Raw genomic sequence first — 27,892 nt, 5'->3', positions numbered from 1 at the left:
AGGCAGCTGCTGGTGTCTTGGGGGTAGTTGTAGAGGTGGCTGCTGGTGGCTTGGGGGTAGTTGTAGAAGTGGGTGCTATTGGTTTGATCTGGAGTGCAGATGCAGTATTGGCAGCCAAGGTCTTTGTTGTAGAAACAATACTGGCTGGTGAAGCCTTGTGGGTAGAATTAGTGCTATGTGAAGGGACCTGTGGGGAAGATGTAGAGCTAGATGCTAAATTCTTTTGAATACAAGTAGAAATTGATGTTGGAGTACTGTGTTGAGAGTTTGAACTGGGTAGTGGAATCATAGAAAGAGTTGTAGTGGTAGTTTCTGAAGTGTTAGATGTAGAGTTAAGAGTTAAAGACTTGGAGGAAGATGTAGAGGTGAGCACTGTTGTTTTGAGAGCAGATGAAGTTGTGGGTGTTAGCATTCTTGGGGTGTCTGTTGTGGTAGAGGCTGCTGTCTTTGAGGCATCTGTAGTAGTGGAAGCTGGTGTTTTTGGGACATCTATGGTGGTGGAGGCTGGTGTCTTTGGGACATCTGCAGTAGAGACTGGTGTCTTTAGGACATCTGTTGTGGTGGAGGATGGTGTCTTTGCAGCATCTATAGTGGTGGAGGCTGGTGTTTTCGGGACATCTGTTATGGTGGAGGCTGGTGTCTTTGGGGGATCTACAGTAGTGGAGGCTGGTGTCTTGGAGAAAGACACTTGAGTTTTGATTGTAGATATTTTTGTAGTTGTTGATGTTTTAGGGACAGTTGTCACTGTGGGTGCTGCTGCCTTAGAGGAAGATGTAGTGACTGTGTGTGATGTCTTCAAGGAAGATGTGGTGGGGGCTGGTGTCTTGGAGGCAACTGCAGAGATGCTTGTTGGGATTTTAGGAACAGATGTAGAACTAGGAACTGGCGTCTTAGGAGTAGCTGTAGAACAGGGTACTGGAGTTTTGAGAACAGGTGAAGAGTTTGGGGTAGCGGTAGTAATAGTTGCTGAAATTTTTGAGAGAGATATAGAGCTGGTGGTTGGTATCTTAGGGATAACTGTAGAATTGGGGGTAGATGTAGAGCTGGGAGAAGCGGTAGTGCTAGGTGCTGTAATTTTTGGGAGAGATGCAGAGTTGGGGGTTGGTGCTGTAGATGTGGCTTTAACACTGGGTGCTGGAGAAGCAACAGAGTTAGGAGCAGATGAATTAGAGGTGGCTGTAGGAGTGAGTGTTGTTGTTTTGGAGATAGGTGTAGAACTGAGTGTTGGAGTTTTAGGGATGGGTGTGTTGAGGGGAGTTGTAGAACCAGGTGCTAACATTTTGGGGACAGATGTGGAACTAGAGTCAGGTGTCCTGGGGGTAGTAGTAGAACTAGGTGCTGGAGTTTTGGAGGAAATGGTAGAAATGGGGGCTGGTGTTTTAGAGACAGCTGTTGAGGTGAGTGATTGAGTTTTGGGGACAGATGTAGAGCTGGAGACTGGTATGTTAGGGGAAGATGTAGAACTAGGTACTGGAGCTTTGGAGACAAATGTAGAGTGAGAAGCTGGTGCCTTGGGGGATGATGTAGAGTTAGAGGGAACAGATGTACAGCTGAGATCCAGAGTTTGAGGGTTAGCTGTAGAAGTAGGAGATGATGTGCAAGGAGAATAAGTAGGCTTAGGGGGATCTGTAGAGCTGGGTGTTGGTGTCACAGAAACTGATATGACTGGTGTTGTCATAGAGAATGAGTCACTGGAAGTCATTGGTTTCTGAGGTCCAGAGGTATCAAGTGATTTTGTTTTAATAGATGTGCTGTTAGGTGGCAGTGTTTTGAGAATGGTAGATTTTACTGAGTTGGGAGTGGAGGATGAAACTGTACAAGACAGTTTGGTGACAGAAGAAACTGAGTCAAGTGCTTTAGGTAAAGTAGAAGTGGTATTAGTAGTCAAACTGGTAGGTAGCATCTTAGAATTATCTGTTTTTGGACAATCAGTTGAAGTTCTAGGATTATGAGTAGAGCTGGAAGCTGTTGTGATAGAGGTATCAGCGAAGGTGGGTGCTAAGGTCTTACAGTTATCAGAAGAGCTAGAAGCCAACATCTCGGGACCATCAGAAGAAATGGGCACCAAGATCTTGGGGCTATTGATAGAGCTGGAAGCCAAGATTTTAGGACTATCAGTCAAGTCAGGAGCTGAGGTTTTGGTGCCAAGAGATTTGCTGTCTGATGAGGTTGTGAAACTACCACTTGTGCTTGATTTCATAGAATTAGGATCATTAAGTGCTAGTGGCTTTGTATCAGCACTTGAACTAATAGTTTTTAGTCCAGGTGACAAAAGTTGTGGATCAGATGAACTGGGAATTGAAGTCTTAGATGTTGACAATGAACTAGAAGCAGTAATACCAGAGGTTAATGGCAATGATTCAGATACATTGGGTGTACATGAAGATGAAGACAAGTCAGTAACTAATGTCTTGGTATCAGATGTACTTCTTTTTGTAGTTTGTAGATCAGAAGAATTCAATGTAAAAGTGGAGCTGGGAATAGGAGTAGATATCTTCAAAGGAGCAGTAGGAGAAGTAAAAATGGGTGATACAGAAGTAGAGATAGGTTGGGGATCTCTTTCAGTTGGAACACAGATGGTAACTGGAGTCTTTTCAGTCACAGTAGGACTGGAAGTTGGAGGTGACTTACTCATAATGTTGACATTGGAACTTGAAGAATTAGATGTGGAAATGTTGAGATCTGAAGGACTAGGAGTTGGGGGTTGTACAAAACTACCACTGGATGCTTTGGTGTTAGAACTTGATGCAGAAACAGGACTAACCAAAACAATGGGAACAAGGGATGATGTACCAGAAGAATCAGCCAAGTGATTATTGATAACTGACAGAGAACTGGCAGCAGAATTATTAGTTGAGTTCTTAAGAAGAGGAGAAAAATTAGTTGAGATAGTGGGAGTAACTGAACGAGAAACCATCAAATTGTTTTCAGAAACAGCAGGTAATATCTTTGCAGGAGCGAGAGAATGAGATAAACTATCAGTTTGCAGTATGGTTTTGAGTCCTAGGGAGCTATTCTGAGCATCAAAATTTTGCTTATGAAATGAACTAGAAGATGAGGTTTCAGATGACGAACACGATTTTGGAGTGTCAGTGGCAGGCAAGGAACCAGAAATAGAAGTGTTGGCAACTGCAGTTTCAGTAGAAGACAAAGAACTGGAAACTGAAGTCTTGATAACAGGGAGGATGTCAGATGCCCTATTATCATTAATATGTAATGAACTTGGTATTAGAGTACTGGTAGTAGATGAGGAGCTGGCCGCTAGAGATGATGGGATCATAGTAGAGGAAGAGGTAAGAGTTGAAGTATCAGTAGCAGAAGAGGAAGTGAATGTTGAGGAGTTGGATACTGGAGCCTTAGTATTAGGTGATGAGCTAAGTTCTGGAATTTTAGTGGCAGATGGAATAACCCTGACACTAGGTACTTCAGACATTGTGTCTGATGATGAATTAGAAACTAGTAGTGGGGTACTTTTTGATGAGTCTGGACCAAGTGGAATTGGAGTAGAAGAAACAAGTTTGGTATTTGGAGATAAAGTTGATACTGAAACCTTTGGGTTTGATGAGGAGATATTGGTTGATGTTTCAGTAAGAGTTGGAGTAATAATATTTGTAGATAAACACGGGACCAAAATCTTGGGATCTAATGAAGAAATGGGAGTTTGGTGTTTTACTGGTGCAAGCGATATATCTAGATGAGGGAGAGTGTATTTGCTTGAAGTAGCAGTGCAAACCTGGGGACTATTTAGAGAGTGAGGAGTAGTTTGTGAGGTACTAGATCCTAATGTACTGGGTAGTGAAGTTTGTGTGTCAGAGCTAAAAGGAACAGAGTGAGAAGAAGATGGAGTTAAATGAGTAGATGATACTGGAGAAATAGCTTTAGAGACAACAGTTTGCTTAGAAGAATAGGTTTGGTTTGGAGTGACTGACTGAGGTAGCAATGTGTTAGCTACTTCAGAAGTGTCAGTAACAGAAGAAGTTAAAGGTGACGATGATACATCAGATTTAGATGAAGACATTAAAACAGAAGCTTCTGAACTAGGACAGAACCTTGGTTGAAGTTTTGAAATGGAAGACGATTGTATATTTAATGCAGAAGTTGGAGGTGATGATGTTAAGGCAGGTAATGACAAATAATTTGGAACCTGTATATTATTTAGAGCAAATAAATCTCTCGTCGGTTTGTCTGAAGCAGGAGACAACTGCATTTCAAGATTTTGTGATGTTGGCAACACAGAGGTCTTGTCAAATGTTGCAGTGGACGGATCTGGTGGATTGATGGCTGAAGCTTGTGGCAAAGTGGCTGTCTTGTTAACTGATAATGCTGACTGGGTTGTTACTGCCAGTGCTGAACACTGAGATGGTGACAAAGAGTTGTTATCCATAGTCAGCCGGCATATTTTCTGAAGTTCAGGTGTAATACTGGATATAATTGGCATCTTCACTGATTGTTTTGTGGTAGAATGAATAAGCGTCTCTGGTGCAGGCTGTGATGCATCTGGAAGTAGAGAATGAGGACAAAAAAATAATTGATTTGGTAGTAAACACGAGTGATGCTAATATAATGGACTACAAAGATAACAATTGGAAGCATTACAAAAGTTACGAAAGAAACATATTCAGTATAAACTTATGCTGATGAATGCTATAAGGACTACTTTCATACCATCCTGCCTGAGATCACTCTTGTTCTTTAATACAAGCTTGCTGTTTTAAAGTGATCTAAATTACAACCTTGCATCAAAATTCATGATAATATATGTTCCAAACACCAGCTTAATAAGGATAAAGTTATTTCACTCCATTTTTTAATTATTTTCAGGCAATGTATTTCAACAGAAATATGATAAAAGAGTTAATGCTATGCTTAGGCTATGTTGATTCTGTGTTAAGCTGTGTTTGGTGCTATGTTAACGATATTTTAGTGATGTACATTATTATCTTAGCTAATACCAGCACACTAATTGTTAACACTAATCCTGCAACTATTTCTTTGCAAAGTAGAGCAAATATCCTAAACTGATAAGATAGTGACTTAATCATCTCATCTTATTTAGGTCGTCCCATAGGATGCCCTCTTTTAGGGGTTTTGGTTGCGCATACTATAGGAGTCGCAGGGAACTGCTCCATGTGGTCCTGCAGTTTCCATCTAACTAAGAATATTATCCATTGTCTTGTATTCAAGATCCTCTATATGACATCCCACAAGTTCAAAGCCAGGAATCTGATCTGTTAGGTCCTGCTGATAACTAAATCCACACCCTGCTGTTGATGCTTTGATTTATTGTCGTTAAGGTTTTGTTTGTCTCCTACCCTTCGACCTGTCTGGCCTGGTAAGACCTGCCTGAAGATTTCTCTCCCCCCAGCACAGCTCTCAGGATCAATGGAGCACACAGGCACTTCACCGCGACAAGGTATTTGTTGAATTGGCCGTTGACTACACAGCAGTTCTTCCACCCTTTGACGGGTCTTATTTTTCGTCCCGCAGGGTGTCCGACAATCGCCCTCCTCACCAAGCAAGCTTGATGGGGTTGCCAGTTTAGTCACTGATGACCCAACCATGTGACAGGTTGTACTGGGTTGCATGTTACCAGTAGTGCTCAAGAGCGACCTGACTAAATGTTGTGGTTCTTATTGGCTTTTTTTAGTCTTCTTTTGGTGGAATATAGAATAAACATGGGAAGCAAATAGTGGTTTCAGAAACAATTGCTTCTAACACAGGCATCAGGCCTGAAATTGTGGGTGGGTGAAGTGGGGATGGTGCTAGTGGATACCATCAACTTCAGTATAAGACTGCAAGGCAAGGTCAAACTTGGTAGGATTTGAAACCAGAATGTAAAGAGCCAGAACAAATAGTTTAAGGCATTTTGTCTGAAGCTCTTATGATTCAACTAATCCATCATCCTAATAATAACACCGGGGAACACATATTTTATTGAATGATATCTGATACTTGCTTCTAGGTAGTTTGGGTGCACTGAATATGAATTTCAACTCAGTTTGGCTCTATCAGGTCCTGATTCTTATCAACAGCCTAGGTGCCATTTTCTAGATTTTTCAAATTAAGACTAAAAAATTAAGTCATGTATTCAAATTTATTTTCAAGTTTCATAAATACAAGCAGTTCAAACTACTGTAAAATTACATTATAATGACAGAAATACTTAAAATAAAAAAATTAAGAGATATGAAGCTTTCACTGACAAAAAATTTTTTTATAAGACTTTCTAGGGTATTTTGCTTGTTGATGGCAGATCTCTTTTCAAACACCAACAGTAATCAGCCATCATGTGGTAATCTCAGCATCTTTGGTACTATTCCTCCATAATTTTGATATCTTGGTGGAATTTCTCCCCTTGTTTGTCACTTACAGCACCTAAATTACTTGGAAATTAGTCAAGATGGCTATTCAAAAAAAATGCATCCTTATGCTCATATTGCAACCTAACTATTTGTAGCCCCTTAAAAATTTTTTTTTTACGATTTCTTCGTAGTTACCTGCCCTATAATTGCCTAAAAATTTTCTATCAAGTCCGCGAATGAGAACCACGTAATTCTTTCGCATTCGTTCATGACATTAGGAAAATCGCAGTCTTTAATTAATGTTCTTATTTGTGGACCATTAAAAACTTATGCCTTGATTTTTACATAACTTAGACTTGGAAATTTTAAAGTTATGTATTTGAAACAAAAGCTGTTCGTATCTAAAGCTTTTACATATTGTTTAATGAGTCCTAGTTTCTTAGATAGAGGAGAAAATATGGTTTTATCTCTGGTCATTAAAAGTGAATTAACTAGGTATTTTCTTCTCCAACAGTAAGTGATGTTCGTGTTGGCTAGATTTGTTTGAAACATTGCTTGATACAATGTTTATTTTTCTTAGTGAAGCCCAAGCAAAATCAGGACCTAATAGAGCAAAATCGAGTAAAAATGTGTGCTCAACACACCCAAATTACCTAGAACTAATTGTCAAATCTAATTCAATAGGCAAAAAATTGAATCTGTTCCCCAGTGACAATTTAAGAGGTGAACTGTTTGTCATAGCAGTTGTTAGTTGAAATGGTGACACTCAGAGCAATAGTGATAGAGTAGATGGTTAAGAAGCAATATTAACTGATGCTTACAATGTGACAAATGACTGTAAATGATAGCAACTTGTATATAACATACACACACACACACACACACACATAACTACATTAACAAGATTCTTGTTAGCCCTTGATCATTTGTGATCAAACATACATATAATCAAAGAAATTTCAACTGTAGTCATCCGTCTTTTATTCAGCATATCTAGAGCTTCATTATCCTTATTTTTAAGGTGATATGGAGTGAGTGTGAAATTTGGCTGCTATTTCTTGTAGATTGAGTGTCCTCATAGAAGTTTCTGCTGAAATGTTACATATAACTGTAGATTTCTAGTAGAGAAAATATCTAGAACATTTAAAGACAGTTATGACATAGATATTTCCGAATCTGTTTTGTGAAAACATAGATGAAAGAGGTGTTAGTGTAGAAATTGTTAATGAAGACACTGAGGAAGGCAACGTTATATTTAGCCTTAACGCAGTTGGATCATATAAACCTATGATTAAAGGGCTTCCACCTGCAAACATTCTGCCCTTTTTTTTACTTTTACAAGACATAGGGTTCTACATTATCCACTGTAATCTTTACCTTTGAGGACAGAAACTTGAGAGTTGAGGGAGATTTTGTTGCTATTTCTAGCAGGTCAAACCGCATAGTGGCTCCCTTGTCTCAAAGATATAACACCAAGACAGCTCTGACTGAACAAATCTATGATCAAAAGCATTAGCTTTAACTAGTGTCTTTTTTTTTTAAGATGGCAGAGGTGTGATTTAAGGAAATCTTATTTCTAGCATGGTAAACGATAACAAAGAAGTTCCCAAATATCATAGAAATAATAGTAGTTAGAAAAGGCATTAATAATGGTTTCAAATTTTGGCACAAGGCCATCAGTTTCAGAGAAAGGGGTAAGTCAATAACATAAACCCTAGTGAAAAACTAGTACTTATTCTATTGACCCTGAAAGGATGATAGGCTAAGTTGACCATGGTGGAATTTGAACTCAGAACATAAAGACAGATGCAAATGCTGCTAAGCATTTTGTCCAGCATGCTAACAATTTCGCCACCTAAGTAAGGACATTAATAATGGGAAAAGAAGTGAAGGAGCAAGTGTTGAAAATGGTGTGGTGGGGAGTTGAAACAACAAAAGTACAAGTGAAACAAGGAGTGGTAATAGAAAACATAGGAGAAAAAGTTTTGCTGAGGTCAAAAGAGACTGATATTTGCTTGAACTGGCTTTTCTTCTAATACTAGAAAAGTATATAAGTGATTTATGACACATCATCTTACCTTTTACTGGCAGTTCTTGACTTCTCTCATCAGATTTCAATTTTATGTTATCCAAACTGCCTGCTTTCACAGCTTCTGCAGACAATGTATTGGTTACTTTGAGACAGTCTCCTGACTCACTGGTGATTACAGGCAAACAAGATTTGACTACATTGTTTGTGATGGGTTCTGTACTAGCTGTTTTTTTGTTGCTATCAGCTAAAGTAGATGATGTACTATCTCCTGACTCAGAAGAAACTGTTGACAAACAGGCTTTGGTTACATTGTTTGTGGATGGGTCTGTACTAGCTGGTTTTACACTGCCTTCAATTAAAGTAGACAACGCCTTATCACCAGAATTGCCACTATTTACATCAAGCGTCAGTTTATCTGGTTTACTCTGGCTTGTATCTGACAATAGTGGTAATTCCTGGTCTTCTTTAACTACAACAGATTTATCATTAGCTGTTATAGGAGTTTTACACAACGTTACATCTTCAATGAAAGATGCAGCTGTTTGCTGAACAGTTTCATCCATTGAAGCTGTATTTGTAGAAATTTCATACATATCTTTGGCAGTAATATTTTGTGACAATCGTGATTTACAAGGTTCTGGCAACAACTGAGCAGCTGTCTCTTTAGATGTCTCCATTACTGATTTCTTGTTAGCATAAGACACACTATCAATATTTGCTAGAACTTGATCATTTATGCCAACAATACTTTGCAGAAGATTGTGCATAACATGCAGAACATCTTGTTTAGTTTTATTATCAACATCACAACTGGCTGACATGAAATTTGATATAGTGCTTTGAGAAATATTACTTAGGCTTGCATTTCGATTAAACTTTCTTTTCGATGGTTTTCTTCGTTTTCTTTTAAGAAAGGACCCAATTTCTTCCTCTGGTGGTGGCCATACAAGTTTTAACTGTGTCTTTTTTTGGGCTCCCTTGCCACTAACAACTGCAGTTTTCTCTTCTTGACATGTTTCCTTAATCCATCGACAGTTCAGCTCTTTAAGAATGTGTGTCGCATGGTTGGGAATGTGATTGATATATTTAAACCAAACTCGAAAAGCAATCTGACAATATACACAAGTAAATATCACTATAGGCTTGCTCAATTCAGAGACGGTTTCCTTAGTGTATGGTTGGAGATGAGTAATGGCAAGGTGCTTTACAAAATTTGAACGGTTGCGAAAATGGAAATCGCATTTTCGGCAATATGGTGATAAAATACGCATCTTTCTACTTGGGGACATCGTCATTGTGCTATCACCAACAAGTAGCAGATCATCTTCACTCACAACGCTCTTTGTCTCAATGGTTTCAATGACTTTATTAACAACAGGGGGAGAATCTTGCAAAGGTTTATCTGGTTTGACTGGTTTCCTTGGTAAGAACTGATTTTCCATTTCCGACTTAATCTGAAGCATTGTTCTCTTAATACATTCATCATTGTTCATGTTGGATCTATGAGAGCTAGTTGCTGGTTGATCTGTTTTCACAGCTTTACTTTCTACTTCCTGATGGGCCATTGAGGAATTCTGCACAGAACTATTTGGTTGATTAGGAATTTCTTCTTCACTGCAAACTGAACGGGAGTTATTTTTGTCAGTAATTTCAGTTGGTTCAATTTTTACTTGAGCTTCTGATAAGCTCAGTTGTTGGGAGACTTTACGTAACTTGATGATACGTTCACAATCAGGACAATGTTTAGGTTTTTCTGGCTGGGGCAAGTTTGCTATAGTAGAAGGTGCGTCTTCTACTTTGCTGGTACCTGTAACAGTTGTCTGGTTCACTTTGGTTGTATTCACTGTAGTAAGATTATTTTGTGGATGAGATGTAGACCCTTCTGTCGCTTGTGAATCAGGTGTCACAACTTCTGTTTTTATATTGACTAAAGGTTTCACTATATTTGTTTTTTTAATACGTCTTCTGATGTCATTCCTTTTCTTACAAGCTTCCTGGTGAAGTCTAAGTCGATGTGGGCCAAGCAGCAGACGACTGCAGATCTGACACTTGAAATATTCTTCGCTCGTTTGTTTAACTTTGGGTTTTTTATCCTCTTTGTTTTCAGGATCAACCTCCAGTTGTTCCTCTTTACATTTGAAGACAGTGTTCGTTGTGGTTGTCTCCATGGTGGCGTTTATAACTGGAGATGTTGTCACATCACTTGAAGAGCCTTCTTTGCTGACTGGAGTCTTCATTGAATGCTCCTCAGTAGGGCAAATGGATGGCTTTGAGACATTGATTGTTTCAGTTCCAGGAACAGAAGGAACCACTTCTTGCTGCTTTTTAGGCACTTCTTTTTCTGGTGCTTTTGTTTTGGGATCCTCTAAAGTCAATGAGGGTTTTTTCTGTACTTGGCTTTTCTCTGCCAAGGAAGAGGTATTAGTTGATTTGGAAGTTTTCTTTACTAGGGGTACGCCACACAGTCTCAAATGGTCATCCATTTCCTTACGAGTGCATGTGTATTGCAAACACTTAAGGCATTTAAAGAATTTAATTTTGCTGAGAGCAGAATCTTTTGCACAGAATATTGTAGCTGCTTCAGTTAGATTCTGAAGATCTGACACAGAAGCTTTACAAATAGATTGAATATGATTTTTCAGTTCAGAAACCTGGTCAAAAAAGTCACAACAAATTCCACAGCGATACACCACAACATAATTCTTTCTTCGCCTTGAACTTGGTTTACTGTTCTGTTGCGTGAGTAAAGCCATTTCAAATTGGCTGACAGATTTCAGAAACTGACAATAACGGTCAATGTAAGATTTTTCTATTTTAGAAAGTAAAAACTTTTCAGTAGAGCAACCTGCATTATTTCCAGTAAGTGATGATATGCAAGACTGAAGTTTTTCAAGTAATCGATCACTAGTAGGGATTTCTGAACTTACTTTATCCTCATTAATACCACTAGAAACATATAAACTTTTTGATGGAGTATCTTTGCCATCTTTGATTTCAGATGTTTGTTGAAGGTTTTTATCACATTTTGCAGACTTGTCTGATTTTTTCCCTGACTTAGTTTTAGTTTTACATACGCACTTGCAGGGTGCAGTAACATTTACATTACCATCAGAAATGGAAGGTAATGATTTATTACAATAGCAATGACTATCCTTCGTTCGAGCTTTATGCAGCTTATCAGAAGCATGTTGTGTTTGCATCAGTGAGGAAGAAGAAGATGAATTGTCACCAATGTTCGAAAAATCAATCTGGCTCTCAAAAGAGAGGCATGTATGAACACTGCCAGATCTATCACAACTGCATGTGCCTGAAGTTGATGCACCACAATTAGGGAAGCCACTACCACTGCAGTGACTCACCTGTTGGTTTTTAATGTCTCTTTCACAAGCATTTTGAATCTTAGAGGCCTCTGACATTGAATGCCGATGATCCCCTGACTGAATGCCATAGGGCTGTGTCGACAAATCTTTGTTAAAAGCCTCAAAGAGGTTTCTATTAGAGATACTATTTGGATACGTCTGATTCAAATGACAGCTATTATTAGGGAGATTTTGTTTGCAATTACAAACCTCTTCAGTTACCTGGCAGCTTTTGGGAAGGCCACAAGCACACTTAGCTTCTAGTTTTGTTCCAACTTGATGCCCTCCTACTAAACCCTCCCCTGGTTCAGTACAATTTTCTTGAGATGTTACTGTAACTGCTGTTGTTGCTGAAGCTGCTGTTGTTACTGAAGCTGTTGCTGTATGTGGTTGTGGAGGAGGTGATGAAAAAATTACATTAGAGTTTACATTTTCTTGAGAACATTGTTCAGTAAAGGCAGCCGTTTCATTATTCTGAACTGCTGCTTCAGAGAGGGGCTGCTCTTCATCAAAGTTAGAAAATTCACTACATTCATCAGTGCTTTCTTCATGAAGAACCATTAACATTTCTTGATGTTGCGTCAGATGTTCCATACACATGGCATGCAAATCACTAAATGACATTTCTATATCCAGGTGAAACGGACATATATTATTGAGCAGTCGTTCTATTTCATATAGATTGGCTGGATTCACAGACAAATTGCAGTATTCCACATTGTCAACAGTACGATGGGACATAGAGTGCCTGTTGCGTTGTGTCCGTTGTTTCTCTTTGGATTTTTTCACCTCTTTCGTTGGACTTACATGCAAGCCATCAAGCATGTTTGTAAGTTTGTTGACATACTTATTAGGGCTGCTACCATCAATATCATTGTGATTGCTACTGCCACCTAACGAAGATGAATTAGAGTTATTATTATTAGAATGGAATATTGAGTAGACAATCTCAAAATTTTCTTCACTAGGATCAAGAGCAAAAGCTGTGAGTCCTGACAGTTTAGCAAGTTTTTGACTGAGACCATCATAAAGATTCATGATCATTTGGCTGGTTTTGGAAAGTGCTACATTTCGGCAAAGAATCAACTCCATATCCTTATCTGCAACAGCTTGTTCTAAACAACCTTTGTCCAAATTGAAAGCATAGATACATAAATTGGTGTTCAATTGCAGAAATGTATCTCCAGCCTGGAATACAGAAAAAAAATCAGAAATCAGACAAATAAATAAATAAATATAAAAAACGGAGGAAAATAAAAAAGGTAATTGTTAAGTAGGAAATATGAAAAAGAAACATAAAATAATTGTAATAATAAAATTTATGAGAAAAATAAAGGAATGAAAAGAGAATGAGAGAGGGTGAGGGAAAGAAAAAAGAGTAGTGGTAATCGCAGACAAGGTTGTGTGCAAAGAAGTTTGCTTCCCAGCCACATGGTTCAGGTTCAGTCCCACTGCATGGCATCTTGGGCAAGTGTCTTCTACTATAGCCTCGGGCTGACCAAATACTTGTGAGTGGATTTGGTAGACAGAAACTGAAAGAAATCTGTGTGTGTTAGTGTGTATGCTTATGTCTAGTCTTGAAACTGTGTGATATTTGTAAAACAATTGTCACTGTCATACAAGCAGTGTCGTTCATTTCCAATATTCTGCAAGAACATGTCTGGTCATGGGGAAATACTACCTCGCTGGAAAACAGGTGAGGGTTGGTGACAGGGCATCCAACAGTAAAGAATCTTCCACAATAATCTCCATACAACCGATGCAAGCATGGAAAAGTGGACATTACAATGATGATGAAAGGGGTACATATAAATAAATAATCCAAGAGAAAAATACCTCTTCTCGTAGAGACTCCACAAGGAATGTTATTTGTTCAGTGTGTTGTGATAGTTTGGCAATGGCCCAAACACTGTCAGAAAACTTGTCCAAATCACCGTCAACCAGGTATTGGAGTCGTATCCATAATTTCAACAATGTCTAGAAATGGAAGTAGATTAGAACAATCGTAAATATTAAAATATTAAAAGAATTAACAGCAGACATCAGCAAAGGAAAAAGAATAGAAAAAAAAAAGAAATAGGAAGAAGAAATTGATTTGAGGTAAAATGAAAAACAAAGACATTAAATTGTGGTTGTTTAATCCTATCAAGTCAACCTTACTGAGCAAACCTATGATGAAAGGTCTTCTAACTGAATATCCCATCTTTTTTTGAAGATAGTACTCTGTACAATCACTGTGCACAAAGGCACTCTTCCTTCTGTGCTAATGACATTATGCAAACCATCACTTTTCTGATTGTGTCTCCTCTACAGTTAAAGGTAGGCAAGACAAACTCTCAAGTGTTGGTACTACAAAAAATGCATTCAGTACCCACTAAAGTGGTTGAAAAATGAGCAGCGAAAGTATAGAATTATGAAGTCCTTGAGTACTGTCTTATCAACAACTATTCAGCATCTCTATTGTTGGTACCACAAGAAAATACATCCAACCATAGAAACCAAGCCAGTGTATGAGAGGAGCAGTGTCTGTGATGGTATGATCTGAGCAAAATTTCATTGTTATTTCTAGTAGGTAGAGCAACTAGGTAGAGGTTCCTTTGTTGGCTTGTAAGAAATCAAGTTGTTGAGCATTTTATGAATGCATAGAGATCCACTGACATGGATGAAAGTGAGTGGATGAGCTAACTTGCAAGGCCAGATAAGTCACAATGTATTGCAGAAGTTGGTGTAAGACTTTGTATTAACAGAAAATGTGAGCTAAGTGGGTAGTTCAGCAGTTGATACCAGATTTAAATGAGAGAAAGGTAAAAGTCTGTTCTGGTCTGCTGGAAGCATTTCAAGCCAGTGGAAACACTTCTTTAGTCTGGAGCTCAATCCATGGAATGGTGTCACACTTCTCCAAGACAGAAAAAATTCAAGAGCCAGTGACTGGCCATAGAAAGTCATGATGATTGTTTTGGAGGATGATAAAGGTTCATTCTCTTTGATCTTCTCAGCAAACTGAGAAATTGGATTCAGTTCACTGTTACTCCAGCTTCTACCTTTTTTGGTCCAATAAAGGACAGCCCTTCATGGACAAGGTGATGACACAGATAAAGTGAAAGTGGCTGTGAAGAATCCACACCTGGATTTTTTCAAATAGGAATCAAAGGTTGGATTCAACAATGGTGCAAATGATTTGCATGTGGTGGAGACTATGTTGAATAATTCCTTTGTATGACCAACATGTTTAATTTGAACAATCTACGTCAGTTAAAAAGTAATGCCCACTTCTGTATTACTTTCAGTATAACCTTCATAAAAATAAGACAATGGAAGTAATATATGGATGTTTGTAAGATGGAGCAATGAACAATGTTGAAAATAGGTTATGCCATGAGTTCACAACATGGTTTCAATTCTCTGCTGAACTATTTTAATTTACTTATACTTCCTTTTAGGAAAAGAAAAGAACTCCACAACTTTACTATTCTTCTCCCTAGTCACACCCAGACCAGATACATTTTATTCTCTATTACACTGTCACTCCTTTTACTGTCCTAATCAATGTTTCCATCACCATGCTCTTACTCGCCTTTTTTTCACTCATCCTTTGCCATTGTTATCTCTCTATTCACTTCCTCAGCCACAAACACAGAGTAAATAACACATTTGAATGATGATGGCTAAACTTATGGGGTACAAGTCAATCTCACTAGTGTTAAGGCCACTAAATATCTACCAAGAACATTCTATAAAGTAACTGGCATTAGGAAGAGCAACCAGAATAGAAACCAAGCTGAAAAATGAAACATTTTAATGAGACATGGTCCTCTGTCCTTTCAAAGAGAGCAACACATCTGAACAACTAACTTGGAATGTGATAACCTCTCCAACTCATCAACCCTTGCCAACATGAAAAGTAGATGTATGATACAATGTGTGTGTGTGTAACATGTACATTAAATGGTTATGATGATGATGATGATATATAAAATGCAAGAAAATCCTACACAGGTGTGAGAACATAACATACCTTGGTACCACTATCAGCAGATACTCCTCTTAACCAATTCTGCACAAGAAATGTTTGAGCTATCATCACACAAAATCCCTGATGTGCTTCACAATCTTGTAAATTCTTGATGATTTGCACTGCCATCTCACAAGAGATCTTTGAACACTGAAAAGAAGAAAGGGGGAAAAAAACATGAGGAGAAAAACAGTATATGTCTTTTAAAGATCAAAGAATTTGATCTTATTAAACTAAATAATCAAGGAAGGAAAGAAGGTGCAGTGTAACAAGGAAAGGAAAGAAGGTGCAGTGTAACAAGGAAAGGAAAGAATGAAAATTAGATGTGGTGAAGAATTACAAGAAAAATTAACTGTTGCAAAAATTTCTCTTAAAGAAGAAAAAGAACAGAGAAACCCAAAATCAAAACCACTTAAGAATATGATCAATATTTTCTATAAACTTTATGTATTCACTATGGGCCCCAAGATCTAATTAATACTTTTTTTGTTAGACAGAATGTACCTCCACATCAAGAGTGATATCTGCTGTTACTGACATGATTCACTAAAGCACGGAGACCTACTAACATTAGAGTGTGTTTATGCTACTGTCAAACTTGATGCTGTGTGAATCTCTACACATCTTATCACTGCGATTGTTTCTTTTCACATTTACACTGTTCTCAAACTCCTTGTCTTTGCTGCTATTTTTTAATGCCATATCTATTTTTTTTTCAAATTCAAAAAATGTTTAATACAGCTTTTCACACTTTCTCATGAGAGGCCAATAGAGTTTGGGAACCCTATTATTCTGCATGTGTGAGTGTGAGAGAATTATACTGACTGAATACGTTTTACAATAGTAGTAAAAATAAACCCATTTCTCTGAATGGTGTCTTTGATAGATTTTATTTTTCTCAAAAGTTTGATATTTGAAACTAAGATAGAATAGATATTTGAAAATAATGAATATTGTCAAAGTGGAATAAATATGACTGCAAATTGAAAAAAAGTACCTCATTAAAGTAATGTGCCACCTTAAATATTGCAGAAAATTAACAATTCTGTAAACCTAACAGAAAAAACATGAAGGTAATTTACGTTTCTAATTGCTTCAATGCTTATTGATTATATATACTAGTTAACCACTGACTTCTGGCCTAGTTTCATCAATATAATGCTCACAGAAATTAAATTTCTTCCAGTTTTCAAAAAAAAAGTCATTGAAACTAAACTAATAATGATGGCTTTATGTATTTAACTAATGCCAATATAAAACAAAACTGACAGATGTCAGAGATTTTGAGAGTTTTCACAATTTTCCAATTACAAAGGATTTGTTCATAAACTATGACAATTTTACTAATTCATCATCATCAATAATAAATATACAGAAAAGTTAAACAACAAATATATTTTTCAGCTTACATCCTCTTGTAGTTTTTCTACATTTGCAGAACGGTAAAGCATTAAAAGTTGAGTCTCACGCAACTGTACATTGTCAGCAAGTTCAGGATGAAGAAAACACCATCTACAAAGATTCATGGCAAATTCTTCACAATTTTCATCTAACAGCATCTCAACTCGGACTTTTAGCACCATGGGGTCTTCTTCAGCAAAGTATTCCATTACTAAGGAAAAGGAAAAAAATTATGAGACCCAATGGCATTTAACCTTGGAATATTTTTATAATTAAAACGTTGTCCAGACATTCCAATAGAGATAATTCTTATTGAAATTTAACAAAGCATAATTTAAAAAAACAAATATATTGAAAGCAAATCTTATACAAAACAATATCTAAGTATATTGGACAAAAAGTCTGAATTTATATACAATTTCTGAAATTGTAAAGCTATATTGCATAAAAAATTGTTTTTGAATTTCTTTTATGGTTTTAATTTTTGTGTTTAAAGAGATTTAAAATCATTTTACAAAAATATTGATTGCATATCCAAAATTTAAATTGGAATGTAAATTCTAAAATGTCAATGAAAAAGACAGTTTATTAAATGGTACAAAACATGGCAACAACTTCTGGGATACATAAATTTACCTTCACTTTCTTCAAGATCATCAGCACCAGCCATGATCCGGTTAAGAGTTGGATGATCCCAGTGGGTCTCCATCAGTTTCTTAATCAGCTGGAATTTACCATAATTGAACCGCTCCAGTTGTGTGTGGACAGCATCCACAGTTTCTCGGAACTTCTGCCGACATGTATTTTCATTAGATAATTCTCTCCACTTGACATCCAATACTGCTTTAATACATAGTCTGAAATAAAGAGGAGAAGCTAAATGAGTTTAGAAATACAGTTTGGAAATATTCAGCCTCTTATACTATAATCCCAGTGAATCAGCAGTTCTCTTGATTGAACTGGGGAACTCATTCAATGAGACTGGTGTTAAAGAGGCTGCATATTTTACAGACACTTGTACATCTTAAATTAATGTTTAAGCAGAATCATCATGATACGGTGTAACAAGGCTGGGCCATTTGATTACAGGCACAGTCAATTTACTGGGTTTCTACACAGTTCCCTATCTTTCAAATTTTATTCACAAAATTTGGGTTGAGCTCAGGTTAGGGTAAAAAAAAAAAACCCTCTCCAAAACAACTAACTCTTTCCAAAGCAGTGTGGGACAAATCTGGAACATTGTGCAAATTTTATTACTTGGCTCTGTTACTGTTTTCAAGGAAATATAAATGAATTGAGGTGGGTATATGAAACAGTGTATCTCCAATCACTTCCTCTTATTGTTATCCTCTATAAGGCCTAGCAGTTTTAATGCAACACTTATTACACCATCCATTTACAACTAACATCCTGAGCATTGCAGTTATCTTCCCATTGTACCATATACTTGCATCAGACATATCCAAAATAAGTGCAGTCATTTTCCCAGGATACTTTTGCTAGGCTTATTATGCATGCATAAATACAACTTCCTACAACATATTTCCACAACCATAAACATCACACTGCTGATTCATGCATCATGTCTTAGAGAGAGAGAGAGAGTGCGTGCGTGCGTGCGTGTGTGTGTAAATAATGATAGTGAATCACCAGCTTTGTGTGCATATGTGTGCATCTATTATTTTAACCAGCAGAAAGTTACAAGAGTGACTCGAAGGACAAGAATTTTGTGCATGACACTTATCAAACTGGTCAGTTTGAAAAGTACCGTGCACAAAACCCCTGGTCTTCAAGTCACATTTGTAACTTTCTGCCAATTTATATGTGTGTGTGTATGTGTGTATATATATATATATATGTGTGTGTGTGTGTGTGCATACTCGACAGAGTGTAAGTACCTTGAGAGAAAAGTTGGACCTAAGAAGCATCAGTTGTGGTGTGCAAGAGAGACGATTGCACTAGTATGGTCATTTGGCAAAAATGAATGAGGATAGCTGTGTGAAAAAGTGCCACAGCCTTGTAGTAGACCCAGGAAGACCTGGGATGAGGTGGTGAAGCACGACCTTCGAACATTTGGCCTCACCAAGGCAATAACTTGTGACCAAGGCCTTTGGAAATATGCTGTGCGTGAGAAGACTAAGCAAGACAAGTGAGACCATAACCCGTGGCCTTTACCAGGGGTGTAGCTAGCCCACTTATGCATACCTTTCCTTCTTTGGACACAAAACCCTGCTTGTGAAGACCTGTTGAGGCAATCGAAATCAAAATCGAAAATTGAACCAAATTCATTGACTGGCACCCATGCCAACCTTCCTTCATTGGACACTAAACTCAGCTTGCGAAGACCTGTTGGGGCAAGTGAGATCGAAACTGAACCAAATTCGATGACTGGCACCTGTGCCAGTGGAGTGTTAACAGCACCATCCGAGCAGGATCACTGCCAGAGCAGCGGTCTTGCTTCCGTGCTGGTGACACGTAAAAAGCACCATTTGAGCGTGATCGTTTCCAGCTTTGCCATACTGGCACTCGTGCCGGTGGCATGTGAACAAAACAATGGACTGACTCCTGTGCAGGTGGCACGTAAAAAAACACCATTTGACTGTGGCCGTTGCCACGTAAAAAGCACCCACTACACTCTCGGAGTGGTTGGCGATAGGAAGGGCATCCAGCTGTAGAAACTCTGCCAGATCAGATTGGAGTCTGGTGTAACCATCTGGTTCGCCAGTTCCCAGTCAAATCATCCAACCCATGCTAGCATGGAAAGTGGACATTAAATGATGATGACATATATATATATATATACACTCAGAGCTCATGTATTGAGTTCTATATATCCTGTTCATTTCACTACCAACAAACAGGTGCAGACAGACAGCTAAAATACACCCATTTTACAGTTTTAAATTCAAGTCACAGGATATCACAGTCCCCTAATCAACCATTAATTAATCTGCTTGGTTAAGAGAATCTAACTATTTTCAAGAAATCTTCTGAATAGTCCATGATGTCTGCTGATTGCTAACACTGTTTGGCTGTGCCAAGTGCCACAGATGAAATAAAGAATGTATTACTAAGCTTCATAGCACTGTTTAGCATCTAGCTAAATGAACTGAAAGCTCAGGTTCACCTCATTCAATAGTTCATTTATATTTGTTGGCCTAAAGATGTTTACTTGAGTTGTTTTTGCTAAATACTACAACAAAACTGCTCACTTTTATTCGTGTACCTTGATGTAAGCTTCAACTGAATTTTAGCAATCCTGAACATTTTATTCTACCATTTTCAAAAAAGTGGTTGAAAGTAGAATCGGTAGAGTAGAAGATAAAATGCTTAATGGGATTTAAGTTTTGCCTTTTATCTTTCTAGTGTTGCTAAAAATAAGTTCCAGTCAAATATTGCATTTGATTAATCAACTACATCCTTTCCCGTCTGCGTCAGTTGGTTTGTCATATTTAGCTGTATAATTTCCTCTCCTGCTCTTGTTCTGTTGTATCAGTCAACTAAGATTGCATTTTTTGCATAATCAAGTTAAATTAAAGCCTTTTAGGGGTTGTTTTAGCAAAGCTTCTCAGTTTTTACAGAAATCAGCCAGGAATTTGTACATCAACCCTAACAACACGATTCCAAAGTGAACTTCTTAACCACACAGCCATGACTGCACCTATATCTTTAGGGTAGATGTCTAAAAATGTGAAAAGCTATATACTGAGTCTAGTCAGAAACTGACCTGAACTAGTGTATAACGATGAACTACATCCATCTGATTAGGAGATTGGATGTTCTGAGGAGTTTGCAACCACCTTTTAATTGCTGTTGTTCCCAGGTTCACTCTGACCTGGGTTAATAGCAACTGTTAGGGTCCTAGTTATGGGCAAATAGTAAACCCAGCAGATGACGGTCACACTAGTTTCAATAGCCTCCTTTCTCTCTCTCTCTTTCACCATATACCAACACATTAACAAAAATCCATTTATTCTCTTCTAGTCATTTTCCCTCCATCTAGCTTCGGATATATTTTTTGTTCTATTATATTACTAATTACCATTCTGTTTTTCTACTAAAATGGTATTTTCTCATTACTGCTGTAAAATTTAATTGGTTATACTTGTTTAACTAAATAGTTCATTATACTTTTCATTTTCCCAGTGTACCGAGTACCACTGACCATTTGACCATTGTTGTTAGATCTGTCCAACTGCAACTATTGGTAGATTTCACCTACTAAAGTTACTAGTTATATTTGTCCAATTTTATAGTTGACTTTTGCTAATGTTTCTCACTTCATATAATTCAACATTCTTTTCTTATCAGTCTGTACATTCATTCATCTGCACTCAGATATTTGCCTATGTACAAATACACATCACGTATTTGGTTCCTCCATTGATTTCCACAACAAATACTCAGTTCTTCATTCAACAGATCTATCCACCATCTGTATTATAGTGCAAGTAGCTGAGTATCAAACAGACACTTGTTCCCTTAATGCAATCCTCCAGCAGACTCAGTGCAACACAGTGTGTGAGAAAGTTGGTCATTTAAATTACATGTACAGTTCATCTGAAAGTCTTCTGCAGTTTCTGTTTACCCAATTTCACTCATAAGGTTTGAGGTAGCTTGAAGTTATGATAGTAAACACTTAGTCATGGTGCTGTACAATGGAACTGACCCCAAGACATTATTTGACCAAGTACACCAACACTCATGATAGTAAATTTTGGTATACACAATATCATCATCATCATTGACCAGGGTTGGCAACATCGAAGGCGGCACCAGACTCCAGTCTGATTTGGCAATGTTTCTACAGTTGGATGCCCTTCTTAACACCAACCACTCCGAGAGTGTAATGGGTGCTTTTACATGCCAATGGCATGGGTATCATTTGTGTGACACTGGTATCTGCCATGACTGTGATTTTACTTAGCTTGATAGGTCTTCTTCTCAAGCATGACATAATGCCAAAGGTCCCAGTCAACTGCATCCATGAAGCCCAACACTCGAAAGGAGCTTTTCACATGCCACTGGTATTAACCACTTTGCCTCCGTGAGGCCCAATACTCGAAAGGTGCTTTTTACATGCCAGTTACATGACACCAGCATCAGCCACCACTACAATTTCACTTGGCTTGACAGGTCTTCTCAAGCACAGCATATCACCAAAGGTCTTGGTCACTAGTCATTGCTTCTGTGAAGCCCAAAGTTCGAAGATCATGCTTCACTACCTCTTCCCATGTCTTCCTGGATCTACCTCTACCATAGGTTCCCTCCACAGTTAGAGATCAGCACACTCCTTATTCCTTTCTTGGTTGTCAGACTGTTTAAAAAATTCTGGTCCTCAATGATAAAATAATACCTTAGTATCTTAAGAAAAAACTTACTTATGACTATACAGTGGTTACTGCAGTGGAAACAATGTTACAGTGGTGATAGCAAAACAGAATAGAAGAATTAAATGTAAAATATTTACCTAAATAATTGCTGACAAATTTTCTCTTTGGAATCATAAACTGCCAGCTCTCCATAGCTGGCAGCATAGTGGCAGAGGAAAATACACAGGGAGAAAACATACTCTTCATAGCTGTCGTTGTGTTTGTCTAGAAACTTTTGTAAGATCTGTGAAAAAAAGTTTTAAAAAGTTAAACAGATTGTTAATAAAAGAGAAGTAAAATAAAAAAGCAAACAAAAGCTTATATGATAAATATATCTTGAATTACTGCACCTTGATCATTAATGACCAATATAAGTTTCAAAACAAAACATCCTCTTAAAGCATCTTGTATGTAATACACAAATGGGCTCCAGTCTAAGAAAAATTACAATGAAACCAAACTTACTGCACTGGATACCAGTAAACTTTGACTAAGCGTGACAAAACTCCATGCTAAACATTTGCTAGTGGAGACATCAGTAGTCTTTCTCACTGCCCATCTCAAATATCTTCCACCAAAGTATCTGTCATTTATCAAACTATCTCTCTTTTTCAAAAAACCCAAACATTCCTTTACTAACTACATTATAGCCCATACTTTGTTTGTTTTTAAATCCTACAAACTGTCCTCTGCAAACATCAACATTTCTTGCTTACCAAACACCCACTTCTTTACAAGATTTCCAAATATGACCTAATACTTCAAGGTAACAACATTTAAATGTTACAAACACTTGTTTTACATCACAGTTTAGAGCTTACAGTTTCTAAGAATTCTACTCTCTTTCAATCTCGATCTCTTAAAACTATGCACCTCATAGTCACTGCCAGAAGCATCATCTTCATGCTGTCATGGCTAGATGCAAAGAATACTTTGCTTTCACTTCAGTGTTTTAGACCTGAATAGATTTGATAGTATAAGGTTCTAAATACACTCTATACTTTACTGCTAACTACTATTTCCTACGCCACTGCTCTTTCTTTGAATACTGGTGTCCGTCCTAACTACATTTACAAACTGTCCTTTGTAGAAAATCCTCAGATGTTAGTCTATAATTGTTCTTAAAGTCGCATTTCATCATTTACACACAGACACTAAACCCAAATTTTGCCCACCCCTCTTTATTTCTCCCCTACTATATTGCTTTCTCTAAACCTTGCATCAAATATTTTATTCACATTCTTTCATTATAAGAACTGCAACACTGTCATTGTTATCTAACCCAGACAGCCCTGACTGAACGGAGCCAGTGATTAAAGGCGTTACACTACTGAATGTGCCCTTCCTTTTTCAAGATGGAGGGATGTAATTTGGGGAAGATTTGGTGACAATTTTTAGCAAGTCATGCAATTATGTAGAGTCCCTCATTGGCTAAACTATCCATACAGCAGAAACCCAAGCTACTACATGAAATCTTAAAATTTTTTAAATCGTACAAATCTCCCACATAGACCCAACAGAAACCTTACAAACTTTGCAGCAATTTCTCCCAAGACAGAATGGCAAAAAGAAAATACAAATATTTTGTTGGAAAAATGTAGCAGATATTTTGAAAAGAGGCATTTGGTCAAACAGATTTTCACTGCTGATGTCCTTATATCTTATTGTCTTTAACCTGCTTTTTCACTGCAAAATTAATAAGCTTCTTCCAGTATCTGTCAGGAGTCAATGCTACGTTAGATATTATCAATTGCTTTCCTCTTCAACCAATATTTTAGTTTCCATCAGAGATCTTTACCACATAATGAGAAATCTCAAATGTAAATTGTCAAACCTGCATACATCCCCATTTCCCAATAAACTATTTCTAGTCTACTGAGCTATGTAACATGGAACTCAATGGGAAATAGGTTTCATATTATTTATGGAACTCCATGTTAAAGCAAGGTTTTCAGAACTGCAATGCTTCCACAGCATGGAGGATGTCCGAAATATTGAATCTTTCTCAATTGATGTGAGATGAAGGTTACAAATCAGCCTTTAAGAACCAGTGGAACAATAGTGGATCAACAATATATGAAGATGCCAGTCCCATACATAATAATCCTTTCTAATATAGGCACAAGGCCTGAAGTTTTTGGGGAAGGAGATCATCGATTACATTGACCTCAATGTTCAACTGGTAGTTATTTCATCAACCCTGAAAGGATGAAGGGCAAAGACCTTCGTGAAATTATAACTCAGAATGCAAAGACGGATGAAATGCCACAAAACATTCTGTCTGGCATGCTAACAATTCTGTCAGCTTGTCACCTTAGCCCATTACACAGTAATACAGTATACTGAGTTTCTGACTCACCAAGTGGTAATCAATGAGCTTCTGCTCTACTGCATACCAGACACCTATTTTTATACATAAATACACTTGATTCTCACTTCTGATTTCATATCAAACATTTCATCCAATCCTATCTATCTATATCCCCAGCTCAATAAAAGTATCTTTCATAACCACTTCAGTCCAGTGAAACTATCTTTTATAACCACCCAAGTCATAAGGAACTACTAACCTGTCACAATTCAAATTAAACATTAACCATTTTGTGACCAATTTGCTTAAGATCATCTTGGGATCTACAATACAAAAACCAACTATAATAAAGTACTCGAATTCAAATTACAACCTTCCATCATGATTTTATGATGAGTTTATGTTCATGTCAATAAATGGAAAAGTTATTTTGCTAAATCCATTCTGATATTTTCAAAATTAAAACAAAGTTTGAAATATAGTCAAAAAAGGGATAACTAAGTTAGTCATATGCAATCAGCCCCATCCTTTAGTCTTGGATGCCTGAAAAGGCTACAAGGCATCCTTTTTCAGTGTTCCAACAATCATATCCAAGTTCACCTTTTAAGAACACTATCACATTCATTTGAACCATCAGTACACTAAGCTTAATTCCATATCAACTCCAGTTTTACATTTATAGAAATAGAATTCTACCATCACAAGAATATATAAAGCACATCAAACACCATCAGTTATCAACAGTTTATAACATGTATCTCACATGCAGTTATAAAAATGACAACAACTAAAAGAAATGTATGCATAAACATATGACACTCATTTGACCAAAGTAAAGAAAACATTTATAATCAGTACATCAGGTTCATCTTGGACCACACTAACCCTGCCTGAGATCTGATGTTTGTGAACTGTAACAATAAGCAGGTGTAAATATAGACATATTGCACTAATTTTTGGCCCCTGCTTCTTGTCTATTAATTCCCAGGTAGCCTTTTTATGTTTTTAATACTGACACTGCTGAATTGAATGGCACTACTTAGGTGTTGAAAACACAATGATACCAAATGGGCAGCTGAGGATGGGATGTATACATGTGGTGTGTGTTGTTAATTGCGAACCATTTGTATTTTATATTTCTAATGACAAACAAAACCGGTTGCAGTACAGCATCTAAAACATAAGTTGTTCATTGAAATTCTAGTTCTTGTAGGGTTAAACTTATATATATATTATACCATATTGCAGCATTATCCTTCATTGGGATTTTAATTCAGGTAAGGATTATATTTGTGTACTGGTTTCTAGAGGTTTTGTTGCACAAATATAAACTGTAGAGTACATCAGGAAGCAAGTTGTACCACAGGCATAATAAACTTTATACCATAATAAAGGCAGACAATAACCATAGCTTAGCTTTATTTACTGTACAGAAGTATAAAAGGCCAAATATAAAAACAATGTCCCATGGCTTATAATTAATATTTTCTTTTAATTAACCAGATATAGCTAAATTCATAAAAAAAAAAGCAAAAAAAAAAAATTAACATTAAATTACACGATGCTGTGAATCAACTGAAATTCTTCCATACCAAATCAATGTTTTCAATAAATTATAGATTTCAACATGTCAATGGCAATGAATTATGTATTACTAACTTGAGCCTTCTATAAGTATCAGATTATCTGAAACCCCAAATTTTTAGGGATGTTTGACTTTTCTCCAAAATACATGAACGAACTGTAAACTCTCTCTCAAATAGGTTTTAAATTTTACTGTATATCAACATAGCTCTCTTAATAACATCTTGAATTTTTTAATTTAGGGGTACTGAGCCTAATATACAACCTGATCTTCAAGTGCTTTTAGTAGAATTCACTCATGGGGTCTGCTCCTCCTCCCATGATTAATTCATTAAAAAAAAAAAATGGAAAAAAATATTTAGCAATAATTTGAAAGGACGGTCATTAGGTTCATTCAGAACATATTTTCTATTTTAAAATATTTGCTATTTCAATAGACATATGACTTCATAATTCCAATATGAAATGTTACTCTTTCAACATTATACAGATCTCCATCTAACAAAATCTAATAAAGAAGTCCTTTGTCAGATTGTATTTCCTTTAATACCTAGTAACAAACTTTAGCTTCCCCATATCAATAACACAACTAAAACGCAGAAATATGAATAAAATTCACATTTTACACCATGCATCTTTGGTTGATAAGCACTATTTTGACTGGAAAAAAAAAGAGGGGCTATCAGATAGGAGTTTATTTAAGTACCAAATTGAATTTTTACAGGTAATTTTTTTTACTCAAACAGTATCATCATCATCATCATCATTTAGCATCTGCTGTCCATACTGGCATGGATTGGATGGTTTGACTGGGCCTGGTAAGCTGAGGGGCTGCACCAGGCTCCAGTCGGATTTGGCATGATTTCTACAGTTAGATGCTCTTCCTAATACCAACCATTCTGAGAGTGTATGAAAGCCCCTCACACGTATTCTTTATGAAGTAATAGTGCTTAGGGCACTCGAGTCCCATTTATTTCAAACCTGCAACAACTTCTAATTTCCTTTAAAAATATATTTTAATAGACGTTTTCAGAGAGGGGATAAGTCGATTAAATTGACCCTAGTATTTGACTGGTTTTTTTTTTTTTTTATAGACCAATTGAAAGGCAAAGCTGACTTCAGTGGGATTTAATCTCAGAATATAAAGGCCAAATAGGTACTGTAAAAACATTTTCCTGAAGTTCTTGTGATTCTACCAATCCACCATTCAACATAATAATAATCCTCTTTACTAAAGGCGCAAGGCCTGAATTTTTGTTTTTGTTTTTTGACTCCAGTGTTTCACTGGTACTTAATTTATCGGAAAAATACGGACATCACGATTCTGTGGTTAGGGTTAAGGTTACTGTTGGGGGGGAAAAGTCAAAATTTAAGAATTTGGAGTGAAGGTAGAGGGGGGTTCACAACGCCGATCTTTGGCAATTTTCTAGAACCTCTGTATCCGAAAACGGGGTTTTTGGCTGAAATTTTTTTTTAAATAAACAAATTTGGGAGAAAATGGAGGTGGGGGGTCTTTCTA

At 37.0% G+C, this 27,892-nt stretch overlaps 1 protein-coding gene across 1 annotated transcript in view; it reads right to left on the bottom strand.

The window, feature by feature from the left end:
- Positions 1-27,892, bottom strand: part of LOC106877042 (uncharacterized) — a gene marked incomplete at its 3' end in the record, with an annotated part of 87,319 nt that overhangs the window by 3,790 nt on the left and 55,637 nt on the right. The window contains exons 2-8 of the mRNA XM_052965896.1: positions 22,577-22,722; positions 17,743-17,963; positions 17,115-17,317; positions 15,709-15,855; positions 13,530-13,670; positions 8,381-12,881; positions 36-4,497 (exon numbers count right to left, since the gene is read on the bottom strand). Coding sequence (XP_052821856.1) covers positions 36-4,497; positions 8,381-12,881; positions 13,530-13,670; positions 15,709-15,855; positions 17,115-17,317; positions 17,743-17,963; positions 22,577-22,722 — 9,821 coding nt within the window. The remainder of the gene's footprint in view (positions 1-35; positions 4,498-8,380; positions 12,882-13,529; positions 13,671-15,708; positions 15,856-17,114; positions 17,318-17,742; positions 17,964-22,576; positions 22,723-27,892) is intronic.

The sequence above is a fragment of the Octopus bimaculoides genome, chromosome 2 (assembly GCF_001194135.2).
Source record: "Octopus bimaculoides isolate UCB-OBI-ISO-001 chromosome 2, ASM119413v2, whole genome shotgun sequence".
In the NCBI taxonomy this organism is placed as follows: Eukaryota; Metazoa; Mollusca; class Cephalopoda; order Octopoda; family Octopodidae; genus Octopus; species Octopus bimaculoides.
The sequence above is the reverse complement of the archived record's forward strand: the minus strand, read 5'-3'. Positions and strand labels throughout refer to the sequence as shown.